The following is a 19,552-nucleotide window of genomic DNA, read 5'->3' on the forward strand; positions in this document are numbered from 1 at the left end:
ACCAAGCCCGGCAGGTGAGCTCTGACGTGGTCACTACCCCCGTAGTGTGATGAGGGGTCCATACCGATCGAATCACCGGATGGCTCAAAGTCCCCATCCGGCTCCAGCTCTAACCCTAAAGATAGCACCTCCTCTTCGTACGAGTCTGAGAGTACAGAGGATACCATCGTGCTCCCCTATTCTGAGCCTCCAACGGTTTTTACAAAGCCTAACAGGTTGTGTGTGGACGGGTAGTTCTAGATCTACTCGGATGCTCGCATGCTGAATGAGCATGATAAAATGGCCCGAGTAGTCACTCAGGAGCGTCGGGTTCTCACAGGCAGCCTCCACACCGGTCCAGTTATCCACGATCTCTTCCGGAGGTACAAGTGTGAGTGGATGGGCCGTAGCCCAGGGTCCTATAGCGAGGAGATTGTTCGGGAGTTCTATGCTTCATATGCGGCCATCATCAGAGGGTCCATCTCTAAGTGGGCCAAGCGTGCAGCTCAGCCTCCACTTGAGGCCAAACACGTACGGGGGTTCACTATTGACATCTTCGAGACCACCCTCCATAGGTTTATCTACGGCCCAGACCACACTCTACCCATAAATACAGCAGAGTTCGACTATCGAATGGTTATCGTTCAGAGTGGGGAATTTCAGAGGAATGTCGATCAGAGGGAGTCACTACTGGGTGGGTAGCACGTCACATTGCTACGGATGGAGAGCGCGCAGAATGGGAATTGACTCTGAGTTTGCGTATCAAGAAGGCGACGCTGAATTTTGCTTCTAAATTCTTCTGGTTGCTGGTGCGAAACCGTGTGTCCCTGACTCAGGCGGATAATGTGCTCACATGGGACCAAGCGGTGATGGTTGCAACTATGGTAGCGGGGATTGAGGTAGAATTTGCGCGCATGTTGATTGCGGAGATCCATGAGAGGGCCTTCAAGACCACCACCACATTTCCCTTCCATTGCCTCATCTTTCAGCTATGCAGGGATGCGACTCTACCAGTATGGCATTGTGACCGGTTGCTTCAGGCAACCAAGACTCTAGATATCGACATTATTCGGGATGATTCCATCGTAGTTATACCTCGCAGGGAGCCACCGGTTGAGGTGCCACTATCGGGAGATTATCTTGTAGCAGATGTGGAGCAGATACAGGATGATAACACTGCCCATCCAGCCACTACAACAGATGCCCAGGCTCCTCCGTCTCCGGCCGCCAGTCAGGCCCCTAGCTCATCTAGAGCCACTCACTCTTTAGGTTCCACCGCCATCCCTCTAGCCCAAGTTCAGAGGCTAGAGGTGCATATAGTCACTCTATTTCAACTTGTGAAGCCATGGATGCATCGGTTTATAGTGGAGTGTGAGGCGAGGGTTGAGCAACGGATGGAGCAGATGATGGACCAGAAGGTCCAGGCCGTTCATAAGTGCCTGGATGCCTTTGAGTTGCGAGTCCTGGAGAGGCCACCCTCGATTGTTGATGTGACCACCCTCAAGAAGGAGTTAGAGAGCCTCTATGCTGATGTTGTTGCACTTCTCGCTCCCCTAGAGACTAAGCCAGAGTCTCCCCTACGGCACCGGTTGATGAGGTGGTGATGAATGCCCTATTTGGCGATGATATGCCGCAACTAAATTCTTCATGTGCTGTTGGGAAGCTCCCCCGCTTTGCTCGTAATCTAATGATGTTGAGGCTGAGACATTGAAGAAGAAGGAGCGCCAGCAGACTGAGAAGGCTCAAAGGGCATCGATAGTTGATGAGGAGCGAAGACAGCAGAGGGCCAGGGAGATAGGGTTGGCCTATCCGGCGTTGTGGGGACTGTTGAGGGTGCTGAGAGTGTTGATGTGAGCACTACTGATAGTGCTGGGATAGGAAATGGGAGCGTTACTCAGGGTGTTCCAAGTGTTAATCCAGCGGGCTCCGGGAACTGGACCCACCCGTTTCTTGAGTGGTCTTTGGCACATATGCGCCACAGGTTTGCTTCACGCGATCCTTTACTTTTTATTTTTTGTGTGCATTGGGGACAATTGCACTTTATTTTGTTGGGGGTGGGGGTAAATGGATTATGAGTGATAGGGTGAAGTCTGAGTAACCCAACTCATAATCCTCTCTTGGGGTTTTCTTGCCTGTGTTCTTTTCCCCCAAGAGACTGTCTTAATTTTTATTGAACCGGCATGTTTAGGAATGTATGTGTATGAGTAAATAGAAAAATGAAAGCATGATGGCATAAAAAGCATGAGAAAAATGATCCCTGTCCAAAAATGTTGAAATGTGCTAGATCTATAGTTTTGATGAGTTGAATGTGTTGGATCTCAATGTGACATGATAAGGGACCGATTTGACCTCATGACTTAGGCTAAAACTTTAACTGGGTAATCTGATAATGAAACAATGTGACAAGAGTATGTGAGAAAATTTGAATGTTCAGGCAGTATGTGCCAATCTAGAACTTGCCACGTTGGTCCTGCTAAGATAATCTAGGCTAGAAGTTCGGATGTGATCATAGGCCCTTGTTCAAATTAAGTCCACTAAAGCCTAAAAAGATCCAACCAAATGAAATCAATGTTCCCTTTGATCCAAATATTTGAGCCTAAGATAGATCACTTCTTTCAATTCTCCTAACTCTGCTTCCCTAAAATAATTGGTTTGACCCCGCTCCATCCTTAGACATGTGCACCTTGACTTAGGCCAAAAGCCTAAGTAGAGGGTGGATAATGCAAAAAGTTACCTTGATCTTGGCCCTAGTCCGACATCGGATATTGTGCACCTCAACTAATGCAAAGTCCATAAGTTGAGGGTGGCTATGAAAGAGGAAACCAAAAGAAAAAAGGGTATGAAAAGAGTTTTGTGTTGAAGAGAGAAAAAAAGAAAAGAAAGAAGAGGATGTGACTTTTTGCAAAAGAAGCAAAAATATGATAAACAAAGGTGCTGAAAGAAATAAAGAAAAATAAAGTGAAAGAAAAAGAAGAAAGTGCAAAAATAAGAGTCGCAAAGTCAAAAGTCACATCTGTGTTAAAAAGAGTCAAGGGAAAGAAAGTAAAATGAAAGGATGTCAAAAATAGGTTGAGAAAAAAGGTAAAAAGCCAATGTAATGTCAAGTAGGGCAGAAAATCACTAAAAAGTACCCAAATGTACCACACCTGACCCTGAGCCTACGTTACAAGCTAAGAAAGTCCTATAGTGATCCTAGCAACTAGTTTGGAGAGTCTAAGAAATGAAAATAAGGGCAAGCCTATGGTATTGAGCACTGACTGTACTTGAAGTCACTTCTGAGCGTGAGTGTTGAATGAATCCTAAAACTCAAAATTCATATCTACTATGTGTAAAGGATTTCATTTGAAGTGAGGGCACTAGTTACATTGTCGAAAAGTTGGAACCTTGGTGATTGTGAAAAGTGTATGTTGTGGTGTCTATTGGTCGATCTTTGTCATATCTTGATCCGCATGAGTTAGCTTGTTGAGTCTAATAGAAAAGATTTGCACTAAGAAGATGGAATGGATTGAAATGGCCATGTGATTGATGAGTTTGTATGTCTGCTTCTACACAAGTGTCGTTTAGAGTGCTAGTGTGTTGCTTGAGGACAAACAACAAGTTTAAGTTGAGGGTGTTGATATACCGTGAGTTTACGATATTTTTGATAAATTTCACTTAAGAGTTGTGTGTGTCTAGGGCCATTTTGTATTAGAAATAATGTTTTATGTGTATGTTTGCAGGAAATAGGCTTGGACGCGGTTGAGTGAGATGGCAACTGAAAATATGTAGAAGTAGCCACCCACGGAGTGACCTATGGACCATAAGTCCTCTGATGGTTCATCCATGGGTAGGTGTAGATAGGAGCATCAGGGAATTCAAACCAACTGTGGAACTACAAAGTGATCCACGGACTGTAAGTCGACCTATGGGCCGTCCTGCACATCCGTCGAATGTGTTCAGATAGTTAAAGTTCCAGTACCTGATGAAAATCCTAAGTGTGGAGCCACAGAAAAGGAAACGGTTAGTCCTACACGTCTGTCGTTGTTCATCTGAGAATGAAGGTTCCAGCCTCTGCTGAAAAAGTTCTAAGTGTTGACCAACGGAGGGGACCTACGGACCGTAAGTTGACCCACGGTCCGTAGGTCGAGTCGTCGATCAAAGCCGCATCCCAGAAGTTTATTTCCTTATTTTGTTTCCTTTTTTTAGGACATGTTCTTCTATAAATAGGGTATGTAAACCTCATTTTAGGGGTTAGACATTATTGTTTACTTTTAGTTATTGGTATTTTCTTTGGGAATTAACTTGCAAACTTTGGCAATTTGATTTCCGGATTTTGGTTTATAAGATTTTTGCTTTGAAATTCAATTGGAGATTTCGGGCTTCTTCTATTCTAATTGTAAGTTCATGAATTATTTTTACCCAATTATGAATTGTGCTCTTTCAAGCATGAGTAGCTAAATCCACAACTAGGGTTGTGGGAACCATGAGCAATTAACAAAGTATGAATAATAATTAAGTAATTCTTGAATAGTGTTTATGCATGTATTGTTAATTCTTTCGCTTAGAAGTCTTTTTAACGGTGCGCAACGTTAGAACTCACCTCGTTGCTACTTGTCGGACCAATAAGGTAGTTAATGAGAAAATAATTAACAACAGAGATTTAGTGGATTCTATCTAATAGTCTAATGTCAAGTGGTGCGAGGGTGAAAATTAAGCCATACATTGATTTGATGTCTAATATGAGGTAAAGGTAAGGGTTAGTAAAGTATAACTCGTAGCTGGACCAAGGTGCGTAGTGAAATTCTCTATTTGGAGGAACAATCACTTACGGATACCTATCTTACCAACTTTGCATGTAAAACACTATGAAAGGATTACTACTATTAGGATTACCGCATTAAAAGCTTATGGGGAACACATACACCCTAGTTTCTCTCTCATGTTGATAACTTAAAGTTTGAATCTTGCTCACTTGTTACTTAAACAATCCTCAGTTATTTGCCTACAAAATCCCCTCCCCCCCTTTAATTACTTGTTTCGAAAATAGTTTGACTAAACAGATATAATAGTGATTTAAGTTTAAGTCTGAACCATATTCCTCGTGGGATCGACCCCAACCTACAAGTTGGGTTCTTTATTTGACAACGGCCGCTTATACTTCTTTAATAGAGGTGTGATTTGAACGTATCACCCAACACCAAAGTATGATATTCTATGAAATTGATAAAAACAAATTATACCATGATGACGAGCTCAACGCGTAGAACAACTTTCGTCAAGGACTTAGGTCTAGAAAATCTATAATTTGGTGGATCCTAGAAGTGGGTTTTCTAAGTTTTATGGTTCTTCACTGGAAAAAATGAAGAACAGTCGACGAAGAAGATATATAAAAAGTTCCACCGACCTAGGGCCCCACCTCACGTGCCTGTTTGCGCAGTCTCATGAAAATAAAAATATCTCTCTATTCTGAAGTCGTATGAATGAACGGTTTGATGCGTTGGAAAATAGATTCGTAGACCTTCGATTTAACAGATCGTGGGTCCCATAAATCTTATATATTAGGAGAAAACCTCCAAGACATTTGACCCAAATTTCAGAGAAATCTTTAAAAAGGAACTTACGATAACTTTCGCCAACTTTTATTTTGCCACTTACCTAACTTCAAAACTTGAGATAAAATCCTTGAACACTTAAAATATTACATACCACATCATTCTTAATTTATTACCCACCCTTTTTGTCTTTCCACGAAGGTACGATTTAATATAGACGTTTCAAAAGGTCGGGGTGTTACAATAGTCCTCATACCCAGTCATGGAAAATCTAGAACCAGTTTGACACAATCAACCCCAATTAGAATCACCTGCACCATAGAACTAATAGTGACCCTATCAAGAACATCAAAATTCACATAGAACTCAACAACTACATTCTCAAACACTCTAGGAAAAAGGCCCAAAATAGATGAGACCAGCCCTAATGGTTCACATGAGTAATCAGTCCGATCATGTCGGGTTCATTCACAATATATTAATCAATGACCCGATTGTCAACTAGCTTCTGAGAACCGAAAAGTATTTTTGTTATTCCATGGCTAAGATTTTCTTCAAAATTCGTGTTCATCTTCTTGGGTAGAGAATCATGCTTAGAGAGCTCAGAAGTGCACCTTGGAAGAACATTGGCATTTAGTAGAGAGGGAACCAGGTCCCATTAAAGCACTCGAGAGTTTTGATAGGAACATTGAAAATATTGTCTTTGTCACGTAGATTGAATTGGTCAGACTTATAATGACGTCTCTTACTCCATTGTTTTGTGTTGGTTGCGCGTATAGGAAAGACATGCTTTGGGAGTGGGAGTGGGGTGTTTTTTCTTAGGACTCTTGGTAGAAGGATTTCAGAGGGTCTGGAGAGATTGGGCAAGGGTTGCCTTATCTTCATCAAAGATAATGGTGGATGGTTGAGGAATGGCAATGTGTGGTCATGCTAATCAGTTTTGCTTGAAAAGGATCAACTAAAGGCAAGGGAGTCACCAGAGTGATGAAAGGGTTCAATGAAGGTATGAGGATGAGAAAAGGAAGGGTTAGCGAGAGAGGGAATTGAAGGGTCCAAGGGAGGGAAAGAGACGATGAGAGTTGTCAGAGTAGGAGATGAGGTGTCACGCCCCGAGCTTATAATTGGGCATGGTCATCACTCAAAACCATTTTTGGTCCCAAGTGAACCTTTGGTCTGGCTTACTACTAAACTTGAAGGCTGAACAACTTATGTAGAACCTTTATAAAAGATGAGCATCATAAACTAATTCAAACACTTTGTCCATAAGTTTGAAAGTCTGAATAATAATCATAACAATAATTGAATTTGAAAACATCAGAAAACAATGACTTGTCTCACTTGTCTAACTTGTCTATGAAGCCATTATTGAACTGAAGATAGGTGTTGGGACAAGACCCAGGCTAACTAACTATTCTACTAGCAATAACTATTAATCAAATGAACTTAACTAAATAAACTATAGCCCTTCGGAAGAAGGGAGCTCTCACCAAAAGTTGATGGAAAGGGATCCTACTAAAGCGTTTGGTGACAATCACGAACACCTAAATATGCATCATTTAAGGATACAGCACCAAATAGTGTCAGTACATGGAATGTATGGTATGTAAAATAGTTAAATGAACAACTAAATTAATTGAACAAACTGAGCTGAATGAATAACTCTAACTAAGACAAATAAAGTCAACTAAAATGTAAAACATGCAAATGTACTTTAACAACAAAGCTTTACAATTGAGCGATATGTAATAATGGAAAATATTGAAAATAATATAACTTTACTTTTCTTAGAGAGTTTCTCTAACCAACAACCATCATGTGAGCTCATGATAATACATCATCTTACCCATGTTGACAGAGTTATCCTATACTTTATCGGGGTAAATGACGAACTTAACTAATAGATTTAATCTATGATCCCTTACTATGGGCTTTATGAGAAGTCGCCCAAATGAACGACATGATTCTATCCTACGCTGGCAGTGCAGTTATGGGTTTTGAATTGTCTAACCCTTATCCAACTCGATCCTCAATACTACTCTCAAAACAATGCAATAATGCTCAATAACTGTATGATGTCCCATTTAGGGAAAAAGATCCACTTTAGGTGAAAACTGATAATTGTTGTCTTGAGTTAAGACTCAAAAATGCTTCTCTATAGTTGTACTAGCTTGCTTTAAAAGACTATACTTTTCTGTAAAATTGATTGTGCATTCTCGAACTAAGACATGCTCTCTTTAAAACCAACTATGCTTTGCTTTCTAAAAACATTGCACTTGAAGTGATTCATGTTTTCTTGAATCTCTTTCTAAAATACTACTTTAAGACTTGAAATGTACTTTACTCATGAAAATAATGCATAGGAAATAATATGTCAAGGTTTTCAAATATATCTTAGCTAAAAAAAGGTTTATGTGATATATTAAGCATGAACAATAATCAAAGATCGTTAATAATGTGACTTAATAAAATTTCTACAATGAAAGCAAAATCAACCGTGGGAATGTAGAGAGAATTTCGAACATAATGAACTTTGGGGTAAAAATCCTAGTTTGATCTTGCTAACTTAAATCATATATGTAGGGCGTGAGCAAGAACTTAGTTCTTCACTATGATATTTTTTCTTACTTGGGAGAAGAGTTATTGAAGAAAGCTTGATTGAGAAACTTGAAACCCTAGGTTTGTTATTCTTGGTTCTTGCTTTATGCTTGAAGAGAAAGATATGAGAGTATTATGATATAATAATACAATATAATCCCCAATTAGGTATTAGACATTGAGGTTTAGGCTTACGAAGATTGGAAAAAGACTAAAATAATTCGAACTAAAAATTTGTCGGAACATTTAACGAAGGCAATCTACAGACCGTGGTTTGATATACGGCTCATGCATGGATTCCATTCATGGAATTCAGGCCTAAAATCTTGGCTTCAAAGTTCATTCCACGAGACCTAATTACGACCCATATTTTGATTTATGCCCCATGGTTAAATCCATAAAAATCAAACAAGAAAATAAGTTTCGGGACTTCATTTTACGGGCCCAATTTACGACCCATAGTTGGGTTTACGACCCTTAGTTGAAGTTGGGGAAATCAGATCAAAATTTCAGTTTTGGAAGTTGATTTTACGGCCTTAAATTATGGAACGTACTTCAATTGATGCAATTTGGTGGTGTTGGAAAGAAGACTCATACACCTTTAATTTGATGGGTCATAGGCCACCTAATTCTTTATATCCCGAAAGATATATATGGTCACTTGAAATTGAACCTTGCATGAATTAATGCGGAAATCCTAGTCAGTATGAGGGCTTTGAATTGGACTTAGTGTTAGAGGTCCCTTATGACCCTAAACCACTTCCAATACACTTTCCATACTTAGGAATGGATCTAACACATATGTACAAGTAGGACATCACCCGATTCAAGCTTATATACTTACAACGAATGGTTTGAACCCTTAGCGTAGAATTTACAAGATGTTACACGATAGAGGATGGATGGTAGTGGTTGAGAGGTTTTATGTGGTGGAGGGAGTATCGGAGAGGAGGAGGTGAGATTGGAACTTGTTCCCCTTGAGGCATGTCCAAGGCGGTAGTGGAGCTATCCTTGTCATCAAAGTATTTGACTAGGGGAACGAGGGGGGAGACACCTCCATGGTAGTGTGGAAGGGGGTGAGTTCAGTTGATTCAGCCATGGAAGACAAAGGAGAGATGTGAATGCTTGCATAGTAGGGTAAGGTGAGGGAGAAAGAAGTAAAAAAGTCAATATTTTCTTTTGAAGTAGAAAAATAATGACCTTGGGAAGATGAAGAGGTAAGGGAGGTGAGGTGATAGATTTGAAAAGAAAGAAATAATGTTAGAGAGGATAATGATTTTTCCCACGAAAAGAGAAATAAGAATGTGATTGTGAACCATGTTCATCTATGTATGTTGTAAGAGTGCACCAGTTAATGTGAATAGTTGCAAGGATGGTACAATACATGAACGTTTAGATCAGAGAACCAGATTATCTGGTGCTCCCTCATTGTGAATCATGACAATGCAACCTGGTGCATGGATACCATCCTGAATCCCAAGGTCGTATGTGATAATGTTATCATGGGTGTGTATCTATAAAAAGAACGAGACTGAGTTTGTATCCATGTATTAAAAGCTCAATTTTATTTTTGTGAATTGTCTAGCAAAACATTGAGGGAATCATTATCTGATTAGTTTGTCATAGAAGGCCGAGTTCCAAAGTAATTTTTCTCAAACGGTTCCTTCTAAGAGCCTTTGTGAATATATGAGCAACCTGATTGCCCATCTATCTTACATGACTTCATGATGATCACCCTTTCTTAATACTGTCACGAAGAAAGTGATGGCGCTGTTAATGTGTTTAGTTCTTTTGTGATGAACCGGGTTCTTAGCCATATTAACCTCATTATTATTATTGCACATGATGGGTATCAACCTAGGGAGATATCGCAATCCTGAAGTTGCTACTTAATCCTTACTAATTGAGCACGACTAGAGGGTGCAGCCATATATTTTTCTTCCACAGTGAATAGTGTCTCTAAATTTTGCTTCGTTATGGCCCAGGAAACAAACACAAGATAGGTCCCAAGAAATGTGCCATTTTGAATGTGCTTTTGCAATTAATCATGTATCCAGCATAATCTGCATAGCATAATCAAGCAAGGTAATTGATTTGTGGGTCTCTTTTATGCATGGAAAAAGGAGTAAAGTTATTGTTAGTAAGTTATTGTTAGTAAGCAAACTGTTCAAAGTTCTAGAAAGAACCGCTGCACCCAAAATAAAAAATAGAAGGGGATAGAGGGTGCTATTTGAGACCCTGGGATGAGGAGAAGAAGCCATATATAAAGTCATTAATCAAAATGGAGTAGCAAATATTAGAAATAAGATTTTTGTATAAAAGTGATCCGTTTGTCTGATAAACCAAATCTTTTAAGGACTACAATTGAAAAAAATATAACTCATTCCATCATAAGTTTTAGTCAGGTCTAATTTGATAACAATATTACCACAAACATTAGGTTTAGACATTCCATGAACAATTTTTAGAGCAAGCATAACACTTTCAATAATCAACCTACCGGTAATAAAGCCACTTTGATTCTGTAGAACTTGTTTTTAAGTTTTGGTAGATCAAATAAGACTCTGAATGTGTGCTCCATTTCATTCACCATGTACTAATAAGGTCAATCTTCTCATTCCCTTGGATAATAGATCCAACATATTTTGAAACTTACTTTCTTTTATATCAACCCTCACTTCCACACTAATCACATGTGTTATGGCATTGAATTTGCACTCCAAGTATTTTATCTTGGAACCTGCTCAATTTAAACCCTTTAGAGTTCAACATATGTTTTTCAAACCTCGAGCTGTCAAGTCTCATCAACCAAAACTATGTCATCCACAAATAATATTACACCACGACTCCTCACCTTGATAAGAGGTACAAGTATTTGATTTCAAAAGACATGAGGTGTATCCAGTACAAAATAATAGTATAGTGGTGTTTAGTGTAATTAACTTATTTTGAACTGATGTTTGCTTGCAACTCTCTCCGTAATAGAAGGTAACAGTGTAAGAGATTGAAGAAAGATAAAGAAAGCAATTGAAAGCTACCCCAGATTAGAAAGGATTTAGATTCTCTCAAACATATCAAACGACAAATCCCTGCAACGAAGAACCTAAATCATTAAGCTAACAATGAAAATTATCCATGGGTAGTTGCTATTATCTGGTGTAACGATGCGATGGGCGGACAGTTTTAACAAGCAATATAACTCTCATTCAAGACTCTACACCCCCCCCCCCCCCCTCTATGCCCATTCGCATCTCAATCAATCAAATGTTGGCTCCTCGTGTCAATCTTTCAAACTTCTACTTGTGATTTGTTTACTGCTCTCACTCTAAAAGTCATTTCAGTTTTACCAATATCATAGACATAACTGTAACAATTAATGAATTTGACCAAACATGGAATCCACATCTTTAGAAACAAAAAAATGAACACAAGTTAGTTCACTTTGGCCAAAAATTACAGGTCTAAAATAGACAAACAAGTTACTATATAATACAAACATCATCTTCGTAATTCTTGTGATCAAGGCTACAAACTGAGGTTCATTAACCATATCAGATGAAAATCATAATTAGTGTGTTTTGTCCTCCTGCCCATTTCCTCTAGCCTGATTCACATTTTTTTCCTTTGCTGGTGCAACCTTGGCAGCTGTAGAGCGTTCTGACTTTGAGAAATTAATCAAAAATTGCATGAGCACTGTAATAATAGCCATGAGAGCAGCTGATATTGCCACACCCTTCCATGATGACAACAAGGCAGTTGCTTGTAAAAATTTTATGGTTCCTAAGATAAGAATGCATGCCCAAGATGCGACTACCTGTTATTTAGGAGAGACAACAGTTAGTTTGATATAAAAAAAGGAATCGAAATATCCCCCACCATAATCAGAAAGTATCTAACCACAAGGGATTTGATTGGGCGGCCAATGTCTTGCAGCTTTTCTTCTCCAAAAGTGTCATCAGTAATATGTTTGTCCAATAACTTATCCTGGTGGAAAGCAGGTCACAAGACAACACCAAAACAATGAGACTCATTCCAAGGAGATCGAATGCTTAAGCACAAGAAATGGTCATTCCACAATAAATATTTTGGTAAGGATATTCTTTTGTTGATAGAATTTTGGCAAGGATATTTAACAAGGACAAACCTTGGCCACAAAGATATCTCTACACCATTGGGCAATGGCATCATCATTTTCAGGCAGATCCTTCATCTCATGCCGCTTGAGATGCACATGCACCTACACAAAAGCAAAATAAACAACTAAACACTAGAAGAAAATAAACCAATTGATATTTTGATCCCAACACATTTTTAAGTACTATTAAGGCACCACAAAGATACAAGGCTTAATGTTGTGGCTTCATTAATATCTACGAATAGGATATGCCGAACTCCTCTTTTTCCATTGGCACCCATAGGAACTCCCACATCACACACCAGTTGTGGCAAAATCATAAGCAAGAATTTCTTTCAAAATGCACTAGTCGTTAACCTGAACTTCCACTCTCATCCACAAGAGATCCACTTCACCGTCCCCACTAAGATTCCTCTAGGACTTCCACTTCAAGAATATTTACTGAAGCCCCTCTTAAAGTCCCAAACAAGCTTAAGAATCCTATTAGGTCCGCTCTGGACTTGGATCTTACAAAAACAATTGTTGAGCTACATTGTATGTCATTACGGGTTAAATTAGAGTCATCATTAAAAATAATAATCAAATCTATGCCCTCCTTAACCCAACTTGTTTGGCACAACTACTTCCTTATTAGTCCCAATCCAAAAAGAAAAGCAAATTTCTATATCCAGAAACAATTAACTTTAAACTCACATTTTACCCTTAACAAGAAGTTTTTACAACCACAAAAATGTTATGGCATGTTTAAAACCACAAGTTACAAAAGTCTTGTAGCCACACCGTTATGGCATGTTTAACTTTTCTGCCAAGTCAAATATACCAAGCAAATTGGAACAGAAGGAGTTTTTTTTTGTCAATATCCATCGGCAGAGAAGGAAAAAGAGAAAAAGAGTTCCAACTTAATGGATAGTTTTATTTACCACAGAAGGCTGCCCCTTGAAGAGTCTCAGCATTGTAGGTGCAGGTGAACTTTTGGGGATGCATATTGTTGCATCATAAATAGCTGGAACAAATGAGCGCATATGACTTACTGCAGTAACAAAACCCTGAAATCAACAAAATACAAATACACCACTTCAGGATATACACGAGAGATAGCAATGCAATGAAAGAATCGAGTTAAAGTGGATAGAATCCATTATAAACTTGAGAAAAATCTGGTTGGCATGCCTTTAATTGGTGTATTGCATCAGAGGCAACCTTGACAAATACAATAGTGTGATATGTGAATCTGAAAGAATCAGTCTACTTATTTGTATTTCAATCATTTCCTATTTCTTTTGTTTTTTGGGAGAGCATTATTAACATAGAAACAAGGAGTTGTCAAAAACATCTACAACGTATTTAGGTTGCTATAATTTTTGAAGTTAGAAAATCTGATTTCCTAGTTCTTCATTACTCGATTACTAAAAGTAAAAACAAGTAATCTACCATCTCTTGTAGTTGTCTGCTAATTTTTTTGACGCTGGTAACTTTACTATAAATATCCACAAGTATACTACAGCCAAAAATGTAGTTCCCCTTCAAAAAAGTATTACATCTTACAGAAGCTTTGAGTTTAATCAGCTGATGCCTACAAACAATCTAGTTCAACAAAGGTGTCTTCTGTTCTAGCTAAAATATCTTGTTTATACCAAAAACAGAAAAGAGCTAAGCAATTCATTCTAAATTTCTAATCTTTTGAAGGCTATTCTGCACATTCTCAAAGCTCCTATTGTTCCTCTTTTTCCACATTGTCCACCAAATGCTGGGATAAACTTCCATCTCTCCTCCTTTGAAGCATTGCCATCCCTATTTCAGCTACTCAGAACTCATTTGATGCTTGCTGGTTTCACCCACCTAATTCCCTTCAGGCAAATGAACATTCTTCATACCTGCTCACTCCACTTACAATGCAAAAAAAGATGGTTAATTATCTCTACTTACAGAGTACATCTAGAGGCAAACTGATATACTCTTTTCTTTAGGTGTCTCATAGGTGTTGCTCCATTCCATTTGTCCTCCCAGGGGCAGGAGGTCTTTTGAACATCTCCCACTTTGATTCACGATCTGGAATACAACATAGGCCACAGGTTCCTGATTGTTCTTCATATAGTGCAGTTGTATGGAGTGTTAACCACTTCTGTCATCCACTTGTCCTTCATGCCATACTTTGCTCTGATGACCTTCCAAAGCATATGATCTTCATTGGAAAATTTCCACAGCCACTTCAACATGAGGTTTTGGTTTTGCTTCTTTAAGTTCCTGATACCTAGGCCAATTGTATTCTTGTTCATTATCAACTGCTCTCATTTAACTAGCTGGAACTGCTTTGTCTTCACTACCTTGCCGTAGGAAATTTCTCCTTAGGGCATCAATGCTCTTAGAAACACTAGCAGGCATTGGAATTACTGACATCATATAGGATGGTAGTGCATCAAGTACACTATTGATTAAAGTTAGTCTACCTCCCAAGGAGAGGTACTGACATTTCCAATTGGTGAGTTTCTTTTCTCACTTCTCCAAGACCCCATTCCAAACACCTTTGGACTTGCTTTTAGCTCTCAACGGCATGCCTAGGTAAGTTGTTGGAAGTTTCCCGATCTTGCCTCCTAACTTATTGGACAAGCTTTCTAAGTCACAGTGTTGATATGATAGATAAAGCTCTTTCCCCAATTGATATGGAGTCTAGAGACTGCCTCAAAAAAATACTCAAAATCAGGATTTGATCTGTTTTGCTTCACAAAACACCAAGGTACCATCTGCATATTGGAGGTGAGTTACCTCCAGGTTGTTTAATACTCCTGCTTGAAAAACTTTGATCCATCCTTTCCCTTTATTTGTGTTAATCAAGTTACTTAACCCTTCAATGGCTACACTGAACAGAAAGGGAGATAATGGGTCCCTCTGTCTCAATCCTCCCTGAGAAGCAAAAAATCCAGAAGCCAGTAGGTGCTCTGTTGATTAGGACGGAGTCTTTAAGTGCCAATACAATGTTTGATCCAGCTGATCCATTTAACCCCAAAACCCATTCATTCGAACATCTGAATGAGGAAATTCAAATCTAGGTAGTCAAAAGCTTTCTGGATGTCCAACTTGCAGGCAATTCCTGGCTTGTTGCTTCTTTGTCTATTTGATACAGATACACTCATTAGCAATTAATACAACATCCATAATTTGCCTTCCTTTGATGAAGGCTATTTGTTGCCTGTCTATTATGCCTTGGATTACTTTTTTTGAGTCTCTCTACTGAGAGGTTAGCTATGATCTTGTCCCCAAATAAGGCCTATGGGTCTGAAATCTTTTAGTTCCTCCACACCCACCTTCTTTGGAATCAGAGCAACAAAAGTTGCATTCAGGCTCTTTTCAAAGAAGCACTTTACATGGAAATTCTGAATTGCAGCTACAAGATCAACATTAATAATGTCCCAACACAGGTTGAAGAATTCCATGGAGAAGCCATCTGGACCTAGAGCCTTGTCCCCTGTGCACATGCCTTGATGCTTTCCAGTATCTCATGTGGTTCAAAAGGGGCTTCCAACATGGAACTGTCTGCACTGATCCTATGACAATTCTCCAACTATAAATGAGGTCTCCACTCTTCTGCTCCAGCATATAAGTTCTTATAGAAGGTCACTATTTCCTTCTTGATTTCGACTGGATTTTCTATCATCACCTCCCTTACTTTCAGTCTATCAATAAAGTTGGCTCTCCCATGAGCATTTGTTGTTCTATGGAAGAAGTTGGTATTTCTATCCCCTTGTTTTAGCCATGTCGCCCTAGACCTCTGTCTCCAAGCTCTCTTCCTTTTTGGCAGTATCTTCAAATTCATTTATAAGTGTCATTCTGGACACAATTTCCTCCTCTTGCAAGGTTCTGTGTTCCTTGATTTCTTCCAGCCATGTCAATTGTGTCGACACCAACTGCTTTCAAATTCCCAAATTACCTTGAACTGATTTACTCCAACCTTTGAGTTCAGTTTTCAAAGCCTTATGCGGCCACTAAAACAAAATCAGGATTGCCATCACTAGAGAATGAGTCCCACCAGATCTTAACCATCTCCTAAACCCCCTTCGTTTGAAGCCACCAATTCTCGAATTTGAAATAAGACTTGGAAGCCCTCCAAAATCACCACACTGCATCATAATTGGAGAATGGTCTGATGTCACCCTCCGCATGATTGATTGTTTTATGTTTCTGAAGAAACTATCCAGATCCTCTGAAATTAAGAAATATGTCCAACCCAGCTATGCTATATCGTGTTGCTCACCTTTTTCCAAGTATATTTTCCCCCTTCAACTCTAGGTCCATCAGATCCATGTCTTCTATGAACTCTGATGTTAATTCTGAGACAACTTTTCTTCTCTGATGGGAGCCTACTGGTGTTGAAGTCACCACATAGAACCCAAGGACCTGAGAAGAGTCCTCTACCTGCTCCGAACTCTTCCCAAGTTTCTTCCCTTGCTACTCTTTTCATTTGGAGTGTAGACCCTTGTTAAGTGCCAGTCAAGGTTCTGGTTCTTACCCAGTGAGTATAAGAAATAGAGTATTTCCCCACACTACTTTCAATTCTGTCCCAGAACCATCCGTCCCACAAGATAACTGCCCCCCCCCCCCCACACACCTTCCTCCCACTGGTTCAGCTTAGTTTCTTGGAGGCACACTACATTCTGCCTTCCAAGATCTAAAGCATATTTCTGATCAGTCCCCTCACGTTCCAAGAGATGATTGTCAGATTCATAAATCTTTTATATGTAGATAACCCCCCCACCCCGCGCTCTTCTAGACCCATAACTCCAAAACTTATTATCTAGTTCTAGTCTTTTCAACTCTATTGCCCCCTTCTTCTTCGCAGTGGCTTGTGTGTCACTGTTTTGTAGCTCATTATTATCAACCTTTCTGAATAGTTCCTTAGCTTTCTCCTCACAGCCTTTAAAGTACACCCCAAATTTAGAGCTCAGCTAGATTATGTACTCTTGAATTCCAAGAGAGATGGACTCACCCCCAATGCGACTCACTACCTCGAGTTGGTCAGGTAATTGAATGGGTGATGTTTCGCCATCACCTTCTTGTTTTGACCCTTCCAACTCGGTATTAATAGTTGGATTGTCAAGTTGAACATCTAGGATCTCTTTCTCCACCTCAATTAGATCCATCACCGCTCTTGCAAATTTCTAATGGGAAATATTTGCTTGATTTTCTATCTCCATAGTTCTTCCATTTGGGCTGTTATAATTATTTTCTAAACGCTGGAATTGTTTGGGCCTTCAGATTGGCCCAAACTATTTTTTAATTGACCCGCTATGGCCCACATAGGTCCTCTCCCCCATCATGTGCCCTCCACGTGCTTTTTTTGAATCATCTTTGTTTTTTCGCCCCCCCCCCCCCCCAAGTTGAATCTTTCATCAAAATAGGTCTCTATCCTATATTGACCACTGGGCTAAAACTGACAGCTTCTAACTTCTCTTTCTATGCTCTAAAAGTGACCGGCGCCTCCACCCATACCGGGATAGTGAGGACGAACCCTTCAGCTATTACTTCTAACTCCGGCTGAACAAGTTTTCCGTCCCCTTTCACCTTGATTCTGGCCCAGTGCAAGTGCTTTTTCAGAGATGTCTCCTCCTCTGTCTCAATTAGCCCCCGCACTAATCGCCAAACTTTTTGAAGATGCTTTGCGACCACAGACACATTGGAAGCCCTAAAATTCTTACCCACACCCAATCTCTAGTGATTTTTTTTGGCCAGCAGCCCGTGGTAGGGTTCCACCATTCGAGTGACAAATTCGTCTTTTTCCAACTCCAGGTTCCTAACATGACGTATTCTATTATTTTCTTTGATGGGAGCTCAAATAAAAATAGATTGCCGTTCATTGTGAAGACATTTACCTCCTATTGTCTTCCAGGAGTTACAGGCCCATCTCTTGACCTCATTCAGGATTGGGGTCTCCAATGTTGTAATATTAAATCTACCCACAAGGCATCTATTCAGAAGATCCTTCTCTGAAGTGGATTTGTCTCCCGTGATTCTGATGTTGTTATTTTTTGCTTGTAGATGTGTCTTCCTCGAAGCCTCCGTCGTCTATTTATTGTTGTTGCATGCTTCTTTGAAAGATAGTGTTTGTTGGCTTGTAGGTGCTTCCTGCTACAAGTGTATGGTCTCAGGCACATAGATTAATTTAGTAATTTTGTGGGCCAAGTGTCCCCACCCTCCTTTGTAATAACTCTCCGGTGTAATAATGATGATTTGTTCTGCCCCTATATAGCTATCAAACTGATGTATCTCCCACTTTCATTGAACTTGAGGGTGCAAAATAACTCTGAGAAGTATTCCTTTGTCTTCCATCTACTGACTTCTTTCGCCTATGTTTTTGATGCTTCAATAAAGACTGTCAACAACCATTTTAGAGTTTTATCAGTTCTCCTCATTAAATTCCTGCTACGCTCAGTCCATTCATACCACCATGTTTCTACTCCTGACTAGCATTTAGTGATCTCATAGGAATTGAATCTGGCATAGTAGTAAATGTTGTTTTTCCCATGATGCATTAACTCCGATCATTCTACCGAAGTTGGGCCCCCAATAAAGGAAAAAGTCTAAAAACTAACTAAAGGCGGTCTACGTAAAGATTTCCTCGATATTTGTGCTTCAGAGCATTTTTTTGGATTTTTTACTCCCCTAGATATCTTGCAAAACAATTCACAGAGTAGTCTGCTAATTTTGAGATCCAGGCAATTGACAAGATTATCTGATTTCCTAAAAAGTCTTTTCTCTCTTTCAATTTGTTCTTACCATTTTCAAGATACGCAACTTTTCAAATTTCAAATATGTAGAAGGTTTTTATACATTTAGAACACTGCAGAAGCAACTACACCCACCAGCTAATTCTTAGGCTAAGTTCCTCATGGCACACCTAGCTTCATCTAACGGGGGAATGGGTTGTTTGACAGTATTCTTCTTGAATAAAGAATTTCAAAAGGTAATGATTAGTGAAGCAAAACACCACCAAGTGATTTCTCCCTTCCTGTTGAAGCCTTGGTGGATAGAGTTACCCAGTACATGTACTTTTGTGAAAAAATAAAAAGAGTTACTTGGTACCTATGCTAGTGTGGAAGGTAGCAAGCACTTTGTAGATTGATCAAGGTGTGCGCACACAGGTTGACTTGAATACCATCATAATAAAAGAGTAAACAAAAAAAAAGAATATTGATCACCCAAATTAAACTACCCAGCAAAGCGGCGACTTGATTGTCCATACACTAATAACAGTATCACCCTGTCATTAAATCCAACCTCAAGCTACACTATATCATTCAAATAGATGTGAAGAAGTAGG

General features: G+C 39.5%; 1 protein-coding gene across 2 annotated transcripts in view; it reads right to left on the bottom strand.

Moving 5' to 3' along the window:
- The window catches only part of LOC125828355 (1-acyl-sn-glycerol-3-phosphate acyltransferase 2), a 525,228-nt gene that overhangs the window by 496,290 nt on the left and 9,386 nt on the right, over positions 1-19,552 (bottom strand). Inside the window, exons 9-12 of one of the 2 annotated variants that reach the window (XM_049507668.1) lie at positions 13,161-13,286; positions 12,250-12,342; positions 12,003-12,089; positions 11,635-11,919 (exon numbers count right to left, since the gene is read on the bottom strand). In XM_049507668.1, the coding sequence (XP_049363625.1) occupies positions 11,674-11,919; positions 12,003-12,089; positions 12,250-12,342; positions 13,161-13,286 (552 nt within the window). In that variant the 3' untranslated portion in view covers positions 11,635-11,673. Of the gene's footprint in view, positions 1-11,498; positions 11,920-12,002; positions 12,090-12,249; positions 12,343-13,160; positions 13,287-19,552 lie in introns of those variants that run through there. The other variant, XM_049507667.1, reaches the window with a different exon arrangement.

Source organism: Solanum verrucosum, unplaced genomic scaffold (assembly GCF_900185275.1).
Source record: "Solanum verrucosum unplaced genomic scaffold, falcon-dt-bn FXZP01000048.1, whole genome shotgun sequence".
NCBI classification, from domain to species: Eukaryota; Viridiplantae; Streptophyta; class Magnoliopsida; order Solanales; family Solanaceae; genus Solanum; species Solanum verrucosum.